This window comes from Parambassis ranga, chromosome 9 (genome assembly GCF_900634625.1).
Source record: "Parambassis ranga chromosome 9, fParRan2.1, whole genome shotgun sequence".
NCBI classification, from domain to species: domain Eukaryota; kingdom Metazoa; phylum Chordata; class Actinopteri; family Ambassidae; genus Parambassis; species Parambassis ranga.
Window position 1 is genome coordinate 22,872,561 of NC_041030.1, and position 19,804 is coordinate 22,892,364.

General features: G+C 50.9%; 1 protein-coding gene across 9 annotated transcripts in view; it reads right to left on the reverse strand.

Moving 5' to 3' along the window:
- The window catches only part of fras1 (Fraser extracellular matrix complex subunit 1), a 379,111-nt gene that overhangs the window by 343,106 nt on the left and 16,201 nt on the right, over positions 1-19,804 (reverse strand). For all 9 annotated transcript variants that reach the window (XM_028415283.1, XM_028415290.1, XM_028415287.1 and 6 more), the window contains exon 3: positions 209-316. In XM_028415283.1, the coding sequence (XP_028271084.1) occupies positions 209-316 (108 nt within the window). The remainder of the gene's footprint in view (positions 1-208; positions 317-19,804) is intronic.

Sequence of the window (19,804 nt, forward strand, 5' to 3'; positions counted from 1 at the left end):
AGCTCCAGGGATGAAGCAGAGCTCCAGGGATGAAGCAGAGCTCCAGGGATGAGCCCAGTGAATAAACACATCAATAACAGCTGCTGTGTGGAGCTGGGACTGGACCTCAGCACACGATAGTTTGTGAGTTCATTGATCATTGTTGTAGGAGCTGCTCACGATTAAAGGTCTGAAGGTGAAACAGAGACAGAGGAGCCACACTTCTTACCCTCTGGAAGTCACACTGTGGGTTGGGGCAGCGGGTGCTGCTGCAGACGGCCACGTCGCTGTGGCAGGTGCACTCCTGACACACCTGCGGCCTCCATGTTGTGTTGTTCTGTGGAGACAAAGGAAAACACATCATTACTCTGAGCTCCATTATTACTCCTGAACACAGCCACACCTCATCTGCATGCTGACAGCCGGGCTGGGTTAACATTAACACCTGCATCACATGCAACAGGTTAAACGAGGGGCAAAGACAAAGATGGAATTTATTGTGTTTGTTGTGCGTGTCCACAAACTGTTGCACCTCTGCCATCTTTTGTCTTTCAACACAGAGAGCAGACGTTACATTTGCACTGTGTAAAGTTTGACTGCTGTAGTTTACAGACTGTGAGCTCCACCACCAGAGCACTTCACACTGTGAAGCCTCATCAGCCTCCATATGTAACACTGTGAGCTATGAGACGATGAGGCCGAGCAGAGAGGCAGGAAAGTGAAGGTTGGGTCCTGGCAGCCGCCCGCTGTTTGTGGCTAGCTTAGCTTTTAGCTTAAAGCCAAACCAGGATCAATATTCTGCTGCCTGCATATGCTCAGATACATCATCTCACAGCACATAAATCCAGCTTAGCTGAATGATTGATAACCCACTCATGACATGAATATCCACGGGCAGCTGTGTGTGTGTGTGTGGGGGGGGGGGGGGGGGGGGACTGGAAGCTCCGCCCTGATATTCCTGTACATATCAATGAACCATGGGTCATAATTTAAAACAACCTCCATTAAACATTCAGAGAGCAGCGCTACGTGAACACATCGCCGGTGATGTCCTGATGCTTGATATTTAATGTGCATTAACACAGCGACACTAAACACAGCCTTAGGATGTTGTTTTACATCACGTGACACGCAGCCTTAAATCACAGCAGGGAGTGTTTCTGGGTCACAGCGTGCTACTCCTGGAACAGGTCGGACCCACGCTCAGCCAATCAGTGCTTCAGAGTGTGACGCCTGCAAACACCACAACACTTCCTAACGAGGCTCTGCATCCGTGCGTGTACCAGTGGATCTACAAACTTCACCACAGGCTGTAATTACAAATTACAGGCTGTAATTTAAAACTTTAATAACACCTGGACAGGCAGCCAAATGTAGGAGTACAGTTACAGTCATGAAGACGGAATCAAAGTTTAATCAGGGGAGGCTGAGCTGCACATGGTTCCTCCCTGCACTGAGTCTGCAGCTATTTATATGTGTGTGTGTGAGTGTGTGTGTGTGTGTGTGTACATGGGTTTAATTGGCAGTTTGCGGGGGGGGGGGGGGGGGGGGGGGGGTGCATCTCTGCACAGATGTGCCAGATGTGTAATTAGTTTCATGTGAGGGCAAATGTGCCGATCTCTGCACAGCACTGATGCTGTAGCCCAGAGAGGGAGGAGAGAGGGGAGAGGGAGGAGAGAGGGGAGAGGGAGGAGAGAGAGGGGAGGGAGGAGAGGGAAGAGAGAGAGGGAGGGAGGAGAGAGAGGGAGGAGAGGGAGGAGAGAGGGAGAGGAGAGGAGAGAGGGGAGGGAGGAGAGGGAAGAGAGAGAGGGAGGGAGGAGAGAGAGGGAGGAGAGAGAGGAGAGGGAGTAGAGGGAGGAGAGAGGAGGAGAGAGAGGAGAGGGAGGAGAGAGGGGAGAGGGAGGGAGGAGAGAGGGAGGGGAGGAGAGAGGGGAGGAGAGGGAGGGAGGAGAGAGAGGGGAGGGAGGAGAGAGGGGAGGAGAGAGAGAGAGGAGGGAGGAGAGAGGGGGAGAGAGAGAGGGAGGAGAGAGAGGGGAGAGAGACGGGAGGGAGGAGAGGGAGTGACCTTCAGGAGGAGTGCAGGTGGAAACAGATGCTGCAGCACTTCCTGTGTGTCCTCTTTTATTTAACTGAGCTCACACTCATTCCAAGTCGTCCGTCTGATTTAGGACCAAGAGACAACGTCCAGGTCTGAGACATGAAGTGAAGTGAAGTGAGGTGTTAAAAGTTGCAGTTCCCCTCTCGGCCTCTAGAGGCTGACTCCATCCATCCAGCTTCTGAAGCCACTCGGTGCAAACTCCACGCAGGAAGGCCCCGGTGGGATCACACCAGGAGCCTTCCTGATGAGGACACCGTGTGACCAATCACAGCACAGGCTGCCCTCCGGCTCCACTCGCCTGCAGGCTCCAGCGAGGGTCAGAGCCTCCCACAGCAACTTAAAACAGCTTCTCTGAACACACAGATGACCTGGACATGATCCTGGAAGCGTCCTCCATAGTTATGTATACTCAGGACCACAGCCTGAAGAGACTCTGATTAGAAAACGTGGCTTTTTGTGTCCCTTCATCATCCAGGTGAACGTGGCCTCAGAGCGGCCCCCTGCTGTGCTTCCATGGCATCACAGAGCGGGGGGAGCAGCGCTCGCCCTCCTGGCCTGCTTCAAACGTCATGACAGCATCCTCCATACGGCCACTGTCTATAGTTCCAGCATTACAACCGCTGCCGCTCTGAAGCGGTGACATTCTTTTCACAAACATATCTTCCTGACGAGGGAAGCGAGCTTCAAAGCAGCAGCTGGTCTGATTGGATCAGATCAGTCCATCTCCAGGCGACTCATCCTTTCATTAGAGGAGCGATGTGATCAGAGGTCTCAGAGGAACGTTTAAAAAGCAGAATTTTATTCTTTTATTCTCAACCTTTGATGTCTGTGTGTGTGTGTGTGACGGACGCATCAGATGATATGATGGTGGATTATTAATAAGGTGTGTGTGTGTGTGTTTACTGTTGTCATGTGAACGATCTGGATGGCCTCGGCCTAAATTAGGTAACGGGGTCGTCGGGGTTAATAATAAGTCTGTGTGAGGCTGGAATGAGCTTCCTGTTATGGCTCTGTGGCTGCTGCTCATCCTTTATAGAGCTGTGTATAATTAGCACAGCGGCTAACAGCATGTAGGTGAGACTGTGTCAGTGGGAGGCTGCACTCAGTTCTGAACCTGCACCCTGATCGAGAGCAGAATGGGACTGACCTGCAGCTGGCGGGGCAAAGACTCCTCCCCACTCCCCGCCCCCCTCTGCTGCTTTGACATGTCAAGGGGGCGATGCGGTACACGGCAGCCTGAGTGCTCCTCCCAGTGAGACTGGTCCCCCTACAGGGACCTGTACCTGGGACTGGTTGATTAAACGTCTGAGGAGCCGAGGGCTCATTGCACCCCCAGCCCCCCGGAGAAAAGACATCGGCCTGGAATTTGATTTAGAACTGAGGCGGCTCTGCCGACGTGGCTGCAGCTCTCCAATTTCATAAAGAAAAAATAGATCCATAACTTTCACACACGGCGCTGCAGAGGCTGCAGAGGCCGACTGTGACGGGTCAGAATCCATCCTGAACACCACATACAACCGCAAAACAACACATTCAGAAGTCACAGCACACCTCCCAGGGTGGAGTTCATGCAGTGGTTACCATGGTGTTACCATGTGACGGAGAAGAGAGCAAAAACTACACAGATGTTTATCCACAGCGATGCCAATGACTGTTCCTTGCTGTGGAGGTGACTCTGATGACTCGTCTGCCTGACAGGAATACCTTCCTACACTAAAACCCTCCAGCTTCCTTTCCAGCCCCTCTGGCAGCATCCCGCATGCTGACTGGTTAGCATGGACACAGGGGAGCGTGTGCTCTCATCAGTTAAATGGAAAGTTGAGTGAGGAGAAAGAAGTGGCGCTCTGACCTCCATCAGTCTGTTCAGCAGCAGACACAGAGGGCTGTGGGCACAGGGGGAAGCTCCCTGACTGAACCTCAAACAGCCAGTCCTCCCCAGATCCACTGTGCTGCACTTACAGCGGTCTGCAGCAGATTCAATTAAAATCCAATAGAGAACAAAAGGCAGAGTCCAACATGAACACGCCTCAGCTGTGGAGCCGTTAGTGTGAAGAGAGGCAGCAGAACATCGGCTGCAGGAGCTGATGAAGCTGATGAAGCTGATGTCTGATGGTTACAGCAGGCTGCGAACACATAGCTCCTCCTGGGATCACCGCACCAGGTCAGCCCTCAGTGATGTCACAGGGTGTTAGGTACCAGATCAATATCTACTGACAACACAACTGTCTGTCTGTGTTCACAGCACAACATGAAAAGGGGTCCATACTCCCAGGACCTGGACATCTGACATCCTCCTCCTCCTCCTCCTCCTCAGAGGCCAGCAGCTGTGTCCCTCCTGTTTAGTCGAGTAAATGAATTCAGATGCATTCATTTGCTGCAGTTTAATTGCTTCACTCTACAACTTCCTCCGGCGCCGGCCCACTCATTATATGCTAATTTCTTATTAGGCAAGCTGTGAAAACGAGCAGAGCTACGGCGCTGGCCAGCCGACAGAGACCCGAAGCTGTCGCAGCCGCTGCCAAAAAGCCTGATTTAACCCACGCTCTGGCCAACATTCAGAGGGACGGCTCTGCCGGACGGTCTAATCAGGAACCTCCAGGCTGTTATCCATCATCTGACCAGCAGCGCAGGCCACTGATGAACCTGCACATGGAGCAGGAGCCACGGGGCTAGCACTGGTATGCTAATAGCTGCACATATTCATGTGGGGGGGGGTCTAAAAGTTGTGATTTAGTTCATTGATTCAGCTTCTCCCCCTTGCCTTCAGTCCAATTAGAGGACCTGCTGCTAAGACATGACAAATGACGGGCTGATCATCAGCCTCCAGCGCCCATAAATCCAGCTGTCTGCCCTCGGCCTGCCGCGGCTGCTGCCAGCATCCAGCGTGTAATGGAGGGTTCTGGATCATCAGACAGATGGCCTGAAAGAGGCAGGGTGCACCAGGACCAGGGCCGCACAACACAAAAACAAAAGCTTGGTAAGAATCTACACAGCAGTGTGTGAAGGCCCGCTGCGGACTAAAATAACTTTGGGGCCGTTCGGTGCGTATCCAGCCTGCAGGAGCAGCCGCTGACCCATTTCACAGGGTCAGGGATAGAAATGCACACTCACAGCTCGCTGGTTAATATTTTCTAACCTCCGAGATGAGCGGAGGAATCCTGAGAAACCAGCCACCAGGGCATAGAATCCCACATACACCATACACAATGTCAGAGGAGGGTTCAGGCCCCGTTCACACTGGAGGAAGTCAGTCCAGCTAGAGTAGGATTGAATCCAGATCGCCTTTAAGCTGGGTACATTCAGACCTATTTTCAAATCTGGCTATCACACACGTGTCCGCGGTCAATCCAGTTTAACGCGGCTTGTTTGTTGTCCTCCAAACCACTAGGTGGCGCCACTAGGTGGCGTAATATACAGAGTCCGTTCAGGCCACGGTGGTCCACATGTGTGCGTTTTTTTTTGTCCCGTGTCGCTCGTTCTTTAGTTTTTTCCGGTTCTAAAAGCAGTTTATTCCTTTGTAGCCCTGTGGAAAGTAAACTCGGGGCAAAGCTGTCGTAGTTCGACGTTTGTTTACATACAGCGTTTGTACGCGACTCGGGCACTGTCCCCGTCAACCGGAAGTATCACGTCACTAGCTGCATTGGCGAGCCAATCCAGCTAGATCCACCTCCGAGAGGTGGAATGAAATCAAGCTGGATACATATATATCCAGATACGGCCCGAATCCCGCACTAGCTGGACTGATTCCCCCAGTGTGAACAGGCTCTCTGTTATTGAGCTCCTCTGTCTCCCTTTAGTAAAAAAAATCCATGTCCAGCCAAACAGTGCACTTTAGAGTTTAGAGACTTTTTGTGAGTCAAACTAATCTTAGAGACAAGGACATGCAGGTGAACAGGTGTACATACTGTACCTCCTCTCAGGCCTGCAGCCTTCATGCTGCCTGCTGCCTGCTTCAGTCTGAGGTTGGCTCCTTTCATTGTAGGGCTCATTCATTATCCAGGTTCCTCACATCTGACAAAACTCATTTACATTCATTCACAGAGACTTTGTGCTGAAGCCACGCTGCATCACTTCAAACCTGTTCGACAAATTCATCCCATTTGTTCCTGTTCTGCTGCTGCCAGGCGTCAGTGTTCGGCCGGTGCTCACACACACACACCCCGCAGCATCTCCCTGATTCACCTCCAACACAAACGCCTGCAGCTCAGCGGGAACAACAACAGCTTTTAAGACCAGCAAAACAAAGGGTTAATAATTCATCGCTGTAGAGCCGGGCCTTTAAGCCTCCTTTTGTTTTATGCTCCAGGCCGTGAGGAGGGAGATGCACACAGAGCAGGTCCTGCAGATCCGCCCTGACCCTCACGTCCATGTACACATCATCAGCTGCAGGGTCAGCCGGGCTGGAGGCTGAGCAGGTTCCCCAGTCTGTTCCCACCTCAGAGGAACGCAGGAAACACAGCTCAAGTTCAACATGAACAAGTGATTTCTGACCCATTTTGACGCCTCACATCTCATGCTGGTAGCTTATGAATCTGTAACTGAATTTTAATTTGGGGCAGCAGTGAGCGGAGCGGCAGACTGTCAGAGCAACACCACTGCAATCCTGTCTGCAGAAGGAGCAGCTGGAAGCATGAAGAAACCTCACACCCAGCAGGCAGAGGCAAAGGGCAGAGGCCAGAGGACGTCCTGCTGCAGCACTGCTCACAGGCACTCAGTCAGACATGCACACCAAACCAACGACCCACAAACAAAATGGTATTAACATTTTATAGGACTCAGCGATTTGTGTGCACGACCCAGCAGTTAGACAGAGCTAATGTTCAACTGGCGGAGAATATCATTCACACACACACCTGCCCTTAATCTTTATTGCCAGTGGAGCTGCTAGTGTGAACTTTGTTGGGTCTGCCTGGTTTTAAAAACCTGCTGAGCTCCTGTGCTAACATGCTAACATGCTAACATTCAGAACACACACTGAGGGGACAGGAAGTGCTAACATGCTAACATGCTAACATTCAATACACTGAGGGGACAGGAAGTGCTAACATGCTAACAGGTTTCCTGGTTTTAGAGTTCATTCCTGCTGCACTTTTTTGGAGCCAGCCTCTAGTGGCCATTTTAAGGAACTGCACTTCCACACTGGCTGCATGTGTCAGGCCCAGAGACGGGGGTCTCACAAACCTCAAGAGCATCCTGCAACATTATAAACATCGCCTCCTTGTGCCTGAATGCTGCAGAAAACATTCATGTTCATTTGATTTCACTGAATTTCAGTGAATAAACGTCAGATAAAGAATGTGCAGCAGTGTTATTTATGCAGCACAGGTCTGTTCTGCTCCTGATCAGTGATGCACCGTCACTGTTCCATGAACTGAGCTGAAGTACGTCCTGACAACACACACACCGTCATCTCCCTCCTTCATTACATGTTTTACAGTGTGTTGGACCAGGCTGGCTCATACACTGTGTAAGTGCAGTTTAAAGAGCTGTTTCCTTCCTTCTGTGAGGTAGCCAACAGTTTGCCTCCTGACGGTCCTGGCAGCTTGTAAAAACCTTCCTTCCAGTGTGTAAAGGTGCAGAGAGGGTTTGTGATCTGCATGCAGGTAAAACCTTCAGTCTGCTCCGAGAAATATGATGCAGAGAGTTCACCGAGCAGCGATGATAAAAACTAAATCTAAAGCTCATAAAGGACGGCACAGGAAGTCTGCAGGTGGCTATTTATGCATGTAGAGTGACTAGACACACACACACACACACACACACACACACACACACACACACACACACACACAGAGGAGGGTGTATACATTACTAAAGTTACAGCTCTCTGACAACTTTAGTATCCAGAAGTAACTGGACACAGGAAAGAAGGCATGCCGCTGCCTGTGTGTGTGTGTCTGTGTGTGTGTGTGTGTGTGTGTGTGTGTGTGTGTGTGTGTGTGTGTCTGTCTGTGTGTGTACAGAGCATGAAGGATGTGGAGCAGAGTTAGGAGCAGCTCTCTCTGGGTCAGCACAGAGATGAAAGCACCCTGAACTCTTTGATTCCTTCTGTTACATTACCACCTCTCACTTCCCATGAATGGACCCACTCACACTTTAACACAGTGTGTTATCATGAAGGCAGCGTTAATAAGTCATCTCTACCCGAGCTTCCTCTGTTCCTTAAACACTGAACATGGTGGTTCTGGTGTGTTTAGGATTTCACCACAGACGTCTCTACAAGGAGAACATCCACCTGTGTTCTGTACCCACTCTGTCCTGTGGCACAGGGTCACTGGAGGCCAGCGCAGAGAGACGCTCACACCTGCAGCCAGCTTAGAGTCCAACAATGAACAACAATTTGTTGTTGACAAATAATACTTCAACTGTCTGCAGCCTGCACTGGAACTGTGTGTGTTTAGCGGCACACTTACACACATCTGCTGACATGTGGTGTAATGAACGGTGTGAGGCTGAAGGCAGAACATGTTACACACCTGACCGCGTGAGAGCCATCCTGACTTTAACAGAGAAGAGACGCTGCATTACCATCATCAAATTACACACACGATTAACCACATGTGCAACACTGACACACAGCATCACCACACATCCACTGTTCACACCACAAAGCGTGTGTGTGTGTGTGTGTGTTTTAGTAGCTGTGAAGGTTTAACACACAGACACAGGTTCTTCCTCTGTCTTCATTAGGATATGTGAAACAGGTATGCTGTTAAAGGAGCTAAATTGGCCAAAGTGTGTACTGATTTGTGTGTGTGTGTGTGTGTGTGTGTGTGTGTATAATCCAATCTTCCTCTGTAATTGGGTTTTGTGCTCCGCAGCTCAGACTCAGGCAGCATCTTCCTTTTGGTCTCTTTATTTTTTGGGAACACTCAGAGCGCACTGCAGAATCCCAAACACACCCCCTGACTTTCACACACACACACACACAGACACACACACACACACTCCAAACACCCCCTGCCACCACTGACAAGATGATTCTGCAATTTCTACACAGCAAGAAGTGATGTTACATGCAGCACACTGTGCGCTGGAGGAGCTCCGGCTGGCCCTGGACTGTGTGTGTGACTGTGTGTGTGACTGTGTGAGACTCTGTGTGTGACTCTGTGTGTGTGAGTGTGTGTGTGTGTGTGTGACTCTGTGTGTGTGAGTGTGTGACTGTGTGTGACTGTGTATGTGTGAGTGTGTGTGACTGTGTGTGTGAGTGTGTGTGTGTGACTGTGTGTGTGTGAGTGTGTGTGTGACTCTGTGTGTGTGTGTGAGACTGTGTGTGTGGGTGTGTGTGACTGTGTGTGTGACTCTGTGTGTGAGACTCTGTGTGTGTGTGTGTGTGTGTGACTGTGTGAGACTCTGTGTGTGACTCTGTGTGTGTGAGTGTGTGTGTGTGAGTGTGTGTGTGTGACTGTGTGTGTGAGACTCTGTGTGTGTGTGTGACTCTGTGTGTGAGACTGTGTGTGTGTGTGTGAGTGTGTGTGTGTGACTGTGTGAGACTCTGTGTGTGACTCTGTGTGTGTGAGTGTGTGTGTGTGAGTGTGTGTGTGTGACTGTGTGTGACTCTGTGTGTGAGACTCTGTGTGTGTGTGTGACTCTGTGTGTGAGACTGTGTGTGTGTGTGTGACTGTGTGTGTGACTCTGTGTGTGAGACTCTGTGTGTGTGTGTGTGACTGTGTGTGTGTGTGTGACTCTGTGTGTGTGTGTGACTCTGTGTGTGTGAGTGTGTGTGTGTGACTCTGTGTGTGACTGTGTGTGTGACTCTGTGTGTGTGTGTGTGACTCTGTGTGTGTGTGTGTCTTTAAATCTTCCTGCCAGCAAAATACTGGAAATGTTCAGTCATGATAACTTACAAGGTTTATCTGTCCCCCTGCAGGGCAGAGCTGCATCACACACTCACACACTCAGACACACACACTTCCTTTTGTTAGGAAGCCTTCACAGTGACTACATGTGATAGATTTCAGGTGTAGTACGTCTTTAACCAGCTCCGGCTGTGGTGGTGTCACTTCACCTCCATCCACCAGCTCCAGACTCCAGCAGTCCAACCAAACAACGATTCAACAACCCCGAGCTCTGCTGTGGAGCAGGACAGTCTCCCTACAAACACAGCAGCAGAGTCTGTCTGTGTTTCTGTGGACTGCATGGATTATTCTGCACATTACCCATCAGGCTCAGCTGCTCTGGGCTCCTGAAGCTTCCTGTTGTGATGACTCCTCTTCCTCTCAGGGATCAATAAAGTTCATCTGATCTGATCTCCCTCTCTCCTTTTATCTAAATGCCACAGACCCTTCAAACGAGGAGGCAACGTGCCGCAGTGATGGCAGAAAACTGTTAGAATTGACTGGAAGAGCAGCGATTTCAGACAGAGAGCGTCTGCCCTCACTCCTTTGTCTCCTTTCTGTTCCTGCATGCGTCTTATTTTCTGGTAGGTCTTTTAAAGTTGTAACTGCCCTCTGTCCTCTGTGGGTTCTCTGAATCAGTGTTTGCAGCAGAATCACAGAAGAATCCTGCTTTCAAGTCCTTTTATGTTTGCGCCTCTGAAGCTCGTCCTGTCCTCACAGATTAAACATGAGGCCAATAGAACAGGCCATACAGACGCGCTGCAGCGCCTCCACCTGTCAGGATGCAGTGACAGGAGATGTATGGATGTGTGATGACACCACAGGCTGGGAGTGTTTGTTTCAGCTTCAGTCTCAGACGTTGTACTCCAGAGGTCATGATGGAGGGAAGCCGGCCAACAGTCTGCGCCGTGCTGAAGGACTTGGCTGAGGGACGAGAGCCAACAAGCAGTGCACCGTGCTCCCTCTCCCCCGCAGCCAGCACAGCGGCGGGGTAATTATTTGGCAGAAGACTTCGTGAAACAGATCTGACAGCTGCAATTACAACAAAGATGAGACATGACTGGTGGAGCAGCGCCGTCATTTCTGCACCATTACCAGCCGTGGTGGGGCGTGGGAGGGAGGCAGCACGAGAGGGGAAGGTCCAGATGGGTTCTACATTTCTGTAAAACCCAGAGGACATCATGAAGCTGCACTCAGGGGAGGTGTGTCTGAGAGAGGGAGGAACTTCACACGCAGGACAGAACACAGGTGTGAAGATGAAGGACGAGATGGTCGCCGTCTCACAGACTCAGGCTGCTGGCTCTGACTTCAGTAACAGCCACTCACACAGTCACAGATTCACCCGCCTGTCTGGATGTTCAGGGGGAGTGTGAGGGTGCAGCAGCTCACATATAAACAGGAGAAACATCAGAGCAGCCACAGCGCCAGCTGCAAACACAGCGTCTGCACATGCCCATACAAAGACTGGCCGAGCACAGGAGTCAGACATGAAGGAGGAGGACCGCAGGGCGGGGACAGCTGGTCTGTGTGTCACGGTCTGAGGATAAAGTAATCTGAGTACTTTCAACAGTCAAATCATTTATTTTCTGTCAAAACAACAACACAGTCCAAACACTGTTAGAATAACTCAGCCTCATGCAGAGTCTTCATCACCTGGACAACCAAGAGGCTGAAGTCCCCACAGCTCAGCTCCGAGGCAACACAAAGTCAGACAAACAGCTCAGGAGCATAAATACTATCAGTAAACACTGGATTCATCTGATATCTGAGTCTGCAGCGGCTCAACACACCAACATCCCTGGAGCAGCTGGAACAGACACCGACTGAACGTCTTCCTGTTACAGATAAATCCAACTGCTGATAACACACACACACGCACACAGGAGGTGTGTGTGTGTGTGTGCAACCCGCAGCACTCCTGGCTGAAGCAGATAAGTCTCTACAAAGACTGACAGGAGGATTTCCTGCACCTCAGCCCCAAAAGGCTTGTATGGGAAATGGAGTGGCCTCAGCCGTCCAATCACCTTTAAGTCTAAAGGTCATCTCCTCCAATCAGAAGCCCTCAGACACTCATTCTGTCTCATCACCTGCCAAGTAAGCCCAGCATCAGGACCACAGGGTGAATTAGCTGTGTGGATGAAGTGTACGAGCTTTAAGACCTGCAGGGCTCCAGAGTCCTTAAAGAATAATATTTGAAGGAGTTCTGATGAAGAAACCCAGCATTGAGCCAGGACACAGACAGACAGCCGCCCTCCATGTTCACACACACACGCCAACACTCCGACTGCTGCAATGAGTTAATGCTTTAAGTTCCTTCATTTGAAGGATTAGTGCAGAAGCTGCTGGAACAAAGCTTCAAGTTCAATGAGAGAGAGCAGACGGAGCAGTAAAACAATGAACTGTCCTCCCTGTATTAAAAAGTAAACACTGTGCCACAGCCTCCTGTCAGCCTGGGCTCTGACTTGATGCACTCCAGCTTCATCATGCTGATGGAGAACATCATGAAGGATTCATGGGCTTTGTCAGCTCTGCAGCTCGAGGGGAAGCAGCCAGTCCACGAAACAAACATGCAACTCCACAGCAACAAAGAGAATCCCCGATCAGAGCGCGGGCTCAGTGAGCTGTCTGCATCGGTCTTTACCTGCACATGTCAGGGGATTCTGGGTATTCTGAGCAGCAGCTGCATTTTATCCCATGATGTAGAACATGATTTAACGTCACGCTCTGCAGCTCAGCTCCAGATCAGCTTAAACGAAGAGTGACTGTTCAACCACACGCTTCACTGTCACGTGTTATTGTTAGCATCTTATTTATGTCAAGGACCAATCAGAGAGCTGCTTTGGAAGACACTGATACCCGTCCTGACGGAGGGTGGACCAGGATTCTGCTGTGCCCCCTCATCTCCTGTGCTCTATAAACTTGTGTGTGCTAACTCGGTTAGCTCTTGGAGCGGCTGCTGCTGGCCACGCGCAGGTGTTTGTGTGACTCTATGGCAGCGGCGTCCATATTTAGTAAAGCGTGTGAGGCGTAGTGAGGGCGCCACACACGGTCCCTCTGCCTCCGACCCAGATTATTTTGGTGGCACCAGCTGCAGCCGGGCGCCACGAGGAAAACATGGCAGCTATTTTAACTTTGGCTTTGTAATTGAATATGAGGGCTAGATAAAGCCTCCAGGCGCTGAGTGGACGTGGACGTGTGGATGTGACCCGTATGTGTGAAGACCCACCCAAAAAACTGGACTAACGGCAGCGACGGGGAGTCGAACGTTCCTGACGCCGCTCAGCAGACAGACGGACAGACAATCACGGCTGCTGCTGGTGTGGCTCACATTACAGCAGCAGCCGACTGTTAGTGGCCTCACAACAGAAGCTGCCTCAGCGCCGTGCTGGGTTTATCCGTCTGAGCTCAAAGGTCCTCCTGCCACAGAGGAAGACGCTCAGAACAAAGACAATAATTAAACAGCTGTGACGACGAGCACGCCACAGCTGTGGAGCGTCAGAAAAAGTCATTGCAGCAGCCATGTTGGTTTTAAAGGGCTGAAATATTCAACCTGCACACTGATGTACTTGGTTACCATGGTTACAACTGATGATGATGAACCCTGTTGACTACACGCCACCCAGACTCCGCTGTGAAATGACCTGCAGCCCACTGACTGTTGTGTCGTCTAACCTCTGCAGCATGACGTGAGGATGATGGAACCTGTCCTGTGATCTGATGCTGAGGCTCCTAACGCTGATTGCTGGGACGTTGCTGGGAAAGACGTCTGCCGCCACCGTCCCAGCGCACGCCGCCGTCCCTGCGCACGCCGCCACCCTGCCTGTTCTCATGTGTAGTTTTCTGATGTTGGAACAACCTACAAAGTGCTTCGAGCTGGGCGCCGCTCCGTCTATAAAAAGCTTTAACGCTCCCTCAGCAGAGAGCAGCTCGTCTCCTCACACAGCAGTGAGCTTCCATCTCCTTCCACTGCACTTAAACCTCTGCTCTCCTCCTCCTCCTCCTCTGGCAGTCTGGTGGTTTTTGTGATGCCTGAATGTTAATCCTCTTTTTTAAAGTTGCATTGAATAAAAGCTGATAAATATGTAAAGGTAAAATGAAAACCCATAAAATATTTGAGTCTGATGTTTTGAAGTCAGTCAGTCTTTCTACCTTTCTGCAGGATGTCAGCCGTCAGGCTTTCATCCGGTTCTCTGAAGTGTAACTGACAGTTTACAGGCTGCTGTTAACTGAAGTGCAGCTCAGAAAGGAGCCGGTCTTTATGACGGGTAAAATGTCCCTCCAGAACATCTGATGGAGCTGTTTGGAGTGTATTAAAACAGTGTATTAAAGTAATGGCAGCATCATTTGAGGGTAACGACTGCTGTTAAAGGGGCTTCTGCTCCTCTTCTCATTCTGATGAAGACCATTCAGACTCTCCCCTCAGTCTTCGGCAGATGAAGAGAAACTGGCTCTGCCTCTGCACTCTGTTTTGCAGACGGAGCCTCATGAATTTAGAAGTGTAACACTGAAGGAAACATCTGTAGAGCACAAACCAGAAGTGGCCCGCAAGGCGTCTGGAGGCAACAACATGAATCAAACATGGCTTCCTCACCTTGTCATTTCATCCTCCACGCAGCAGCAAATGCCTGCAGACATTCCTGCTCCCCGAGACCCTGCGCCGGGTCATCAGTAAAGATGCTGCTGATAGTTTAATGTTTCATCGTCTCTGCTCAGTAATCCCGGCATAATTTCCCAGCAGCAGCAGCCCCGCTCTGATTGGTGGATCTCACAGCAGACTCGCATGCTCAAAATGCCACAGTGAGGACGGCAGGGAGACAACAAACCCTGTGGTGAAAACTGGCATTAGCCTGCACTGCAGGGACCAGCATCAGGGGACATGTCCGTCACCGAGGGATCACAACATCCATCCTCCATACACAGGCTGCAGCGGCGACCTCTGAAAGAGCAGGAGAGCCTCCGAGGAGAGCTCCACCCTCAGTGTTGTCTGTCCTCTTCCAGCACACAGCTGCAGGCCAACACCAAAAGCATGGATTGAATTATTTAAACAGAGCAAAGAACCATTCTGAGAGGCAGCTGCTGATCTGTCAGCACACAGATGAGGGTTTGGAGGTGGAGAGGCGGCTCTGTCCTCAGCCTGTCAGAGCACTGGAGGCTCACTCAGAAGGCAGCCCGGCAGCAGGCTGTAATTTCTGCTCTTATCGAGCAGATGCCGACTGACAGAGCAGCTATTGGACATTTTGCCCCCGGCGAGGCGTGTGGAGAGCAGAAGAGCAGCAGCACGAGTTATGTGAAATATGTAAACAGTTGGCAGAGTTAGAGTCATGGTGCTCCCTGCTCCTTCAGACTCTCAGAAAATCAATAAGACACAGTCAGCTCCAGCACAAAGAAACAACCTGAACTCATATCAGACTGCTCTGCATGCAGAAAGCATGGAAACACTCCCACACACTCCCATCAATGAAGAATCCTACACATTAAAAACAGCTGGAGAACACAGGGAAGGGGTCACAGGTCAGCGCTGGTACCACAGATCAAAGTGGACCTCAGGTCAGCTCATCAACATTCAGACTTAATAAGTTTGGTCACTCATCCTACACTGCTGCAGAACAGTCCTAACACATGCTTAAAGTTGAACTTACAGCCATGTAAGCCTGATATCCATCAGCCACCCTGCGGCCATCACAGACATTCATCCCCTCAGGATGAGGCAGGATCGTCTCACAGCGAGTGCTGTCCTGCCTCAGCACGAGGTTTGTGTTTGACAGCTTCTCCTTTGTCTGCTTCTCAGACAGTGAGGCCATTTGTCTGAGTCTGGGGCTGGACCTGCTGTCCTCACAGCACCCCTTCATTAGCAGTCCCATCGCAGAGGAGCTGCCACAGAAACAACACCTTCCTCACACCGATGCGAACTCAGACTCTCCAAAAAGTCTCCATGTTTCTGATCAATCTTTCATACATCCTCTATCGGAGCTGATTCTGCTCACGTCTCCACCCAGCCTGCTGCCTCTGCAGGAAATTGATCTCCAGATTCCAGCTCCTGACTTCTGGATAAATCATCATTCAGCCGCTGCCATGCAGCACCTGCTGAAGACCGCTCGTTTGTCTCCAGGCCTGGACCGCACGGTGATTTGTTTTGTGTGCTGCCGGCACAAAGTGGACCGCTTTAAACAGAACTTCACCTCTGACCCACAAAAAACGCTCTGACCAAGTCAGATCCATCATCATCATCCAACACATCGTTTCTCACAGCCTCAGCAGCTCTGCAGCTCCAGGAGCAGTCCCAGCCCTCGACCCCTGCCGGGCGCCGCTGTACTCATGCTGACAGGCTGAGATTTGTCTCTCTTTCATGAAAGCCTCACATCGGGAGCTCTGAGCATCTCTTTCAACTTCTGCTGAGTTGAAACTGGGCCTTTAGATGCACATTCACAAAGATTCCACGTTCCACTGAGGAGGAAGGTGTGATGCGGTGACTGAAGGTGCGTGAAGCGTGCAGGCTGACAGGAAGGATGGTTCCTCTGACAGCCAGCAGTGCGGCTCTGTTTGACTTTTTTTACTCATTCACCTCCAGCTCTCCTCTTCCTCTCTCTGCTGCTCTTCTTCAGCAGCAGTCCAGCTTCATCTGCCTTTTTCTCTTGGCTTGAGCTCATGCACAGCAGCACTCTCTTCCTGCCATCATTCCATACTCTGAACTGAAGCCTTGCTGTTAGAACATTAGCTGCTGAGCAGACACGTCTGTAATCACATCCCAAATCTAACAAGGTAACGCTGTATTGATGTCAATAAAGCTCTGTAGCTCCTGCTCAGGAGACTCCTGACCCCGGCTCCTCCTCGTCCTACACAAATGTAAAATGAATTAAGTGTGTGACCTCATCACTGCCCACAGGTGATCAACGAGCACAGCAGTGAGTGGACCTGAGTAACTTCCACCTGAGGGAAGACAGACTCTTTAAATGCTGATGGAGGGAGCTCAGGAGGGACTGTGTGCAGTCAGAGCAACATGTCGGTCATCGTTTCTCCTCTTCCTCGTCCCTCTCCTCCTTCATTATTAATCACTGAGGCAGAGGAGGCAGAGTTGACTCCTGTCTGACATGTCTGACCTTCAGGGAATGACCTTCTTTTTAAATACATGGTAAAAAGTGGAGGCTGTGGTCAGACAGTGGATGATGAGCTGGACGTCCACCTGTTGTCTCTCATCACCGCTTACATTCTCTCTGCCAACAGCAGAGGTGGCAGAAACAGCATCAGCGACCTCTCCATGAGGGAGGAAGCAGCCGAGCGTGACGGCACAAATCATCTGCACAGCAGAGGCCACCTGACAGGTGAGTGCGCCACGGCCCCCGGGCCTCAGGGTCCACCGCCTCCAGGCAGAGGCACTGAGATGGAGGGGCCCTGATTCCAGCCAATCACAGGCTGAGCAGGCTGCAGTGCACCTCTGCAGGGAGATTAAAGCAGGCATTTTTAACAGGTCAAGAGCTCCATGTTTGAAACACATCATTTCCTGATGAGGCAGCAACAAGCAGCTATGTAGCTGCAGGGTCGCCCATAACTGAAAATACATTGATTTAAAGCAGCACCTGCCAGCCAGTGAGACGATCGATATCCTGTGGCCTCAGCAGCACTGAGTGTGACCCCCTCAGCCTGATGAGAACTCCAGGAGTAACTCTGCCAGAACAGCCTGAGGCTCCTCCACCCTCGCTGCTGTCCCCCGAGGAGAGGAAATGTCCCACAGCTCCAGGTGGCCACTTGACTTCTGCCATGATTGAAGGTTAGACATCTCCTCCATCTGGCAGCACACGGGACAAAGTCAGAGCGCCGTCGCCAAGCAGCCCTCACCTCATCTACATCAGTGAGGACGGGGCTGCAGAGCGGCACGTCTGGGAGAGGGTTAAAGAGGAGCACGCTGTGCAGATGGTGCGAGTGGAGGCATTCAGGTGATTCTGTAAAGGCCAAACACATCGATCCACAGCACACTGACACACACACGACATGTCCACCTGTTCACACACCTGCTCTGCATTCCCATCAGCCAGGCATCCACACAGGCTGCAGAGCCTTCAGAAGATAAATAGAACAATCAAAATTAAATGTACACCAATCCGCCTGCAGGGTGGAGGCGCCTGTCCCTCCTTAAAGGAGCCCCCAGAGGAACAAATGAGGGCTCACAGAGTGTGTTCCTGGAGGCTGTGGCCTCCCTGGAAGCGCTGGGAGGACTCCCCGCACAAAGACCTCATTCATGGCCTCTGCTCTGCGACGCTCAGGTTTTTTTTTCCCTTTGTCCTCCTGAGAGTGTGCCGAGTACAAGGTGAACTGAAAGAACCACTTCTTCCACCGTGTCTTCTCTGAAGTTGCTAATTCTTCAGAGAGAAGACAGCGCCCGGGGCTTGGACCAGCGCCGGACTCCTGTCACTGTCATCCGGGGGAAAATCAGCAGTTAACGACACACACTGACGACGGCCCGGCAGAGAGGCTTCAAAGCCCAGAACATACGACCCACACGGTAAGTACTGAAAGCCTTTTTAAGGACAAAAGACAAAACGAGGAAGGAATAAGAACAGAAGCCATTCGTCATTAGAATAACCCTAAAAGTTTCGTTCATCTGTTCCTCATGCTGGATTTATTGTGGCGGATGCTCCTCAGGCCCTCTCTGACTGCTCTGCTGGAAAAAGCTGCATCCATCCGACAAAACGTCCATTTTCCCTGCCCCCCCCCCTCCTCCTGACACTCTCATTGATGTACAGCTCTAATGGCGCTCCATTGTTTCAGCCTGACGTAGTTTGTGAAGGTCACTGTGGAGTTATTCAGGAGCTCTGACAGTTGTAGCCGAGTCCTTGTCAGACAGCGATCTGCCTGCAGAGACGGGATGGAGGAGTCGGAGCAGCAGTGATTTCTGAGGCGTCTGCTCAGCCCTCCATCAGAAGGGGAGACTTTTATATTATCAGAAATCATCCGACACATGAAACCTCTCATGCTTCTGTTTCACTGTCTTTCTTTATTTCTCCTCTTTTCTTCTATTTTCCTGTTTTAATGTCTTTCAGTCGTCCTTCCGTCCATCTGTCCATCTCTCTCTTATCCCAGCTTCGTCTTTCTTTCTTCCATGTTTTTGTCCTTCCTCCTCTCCTCCTCACAGATCAGGTAGCATCTCTTCTTTAATTCACACAGAGTCCGTCTTGTGCTGCTGTCAGGATTAAATTATGCTCTTTCTTTTGTCTCTTTGTGTCTTTTTTTAGCAGCCGCAGCAGACACACACAAGAAAAACAGCATCGTTAAGAAAGCCCAGCTCAGGTGATGGAGGGTGGTCTGATAAGGACAGGACGGATGTGGAGGCTCGTTCACTTGACTTTAGACACACATAAAATACAGCTGAGGACTTGAGCTGCTACCACACACACCCCCTCTCCTCCTCTCTCCCCCCTCTCTCCCCCTCTCCCTCCCCCTCCAGCCATCCAGGTCTCCTGACGGGGCTCAGGCCTGGCTGACTTGCCTAATCCTTCCCTCTCTGCATGAGGCTTTGGAGAGAGGGGAGGAAAGCCAATGAAGTGCTACCTTCAGCTTTGGCCATGGTTCGGGTTCACAGCTTGCCCTCTCCTTTCTAGCCGGCCTTCTTTTCTTATTTCTGATCTGGAAGCATGAAAATCTGCTTCCTCTGGTTTTTACACTTTCAGTCTCAACATTAGTGCTTTGATTTCTCTCATTTAATCCAAGCCAGTAATAACAGGCTCTCCCCCCGACATGCAGAGCGGGAGTGAAGATGTGTCGCAGCATTAAAAGCAGCAGGCAGCGGTTAGCCTGGGTTCACTCTACACTGACCCAGGTGTGCCGTTTAGACCAGATCCTCATCCTCTGAACCTCCCAGCCTGCTCGGTGATGTTAGGATTCTTCAGCTGAGTGC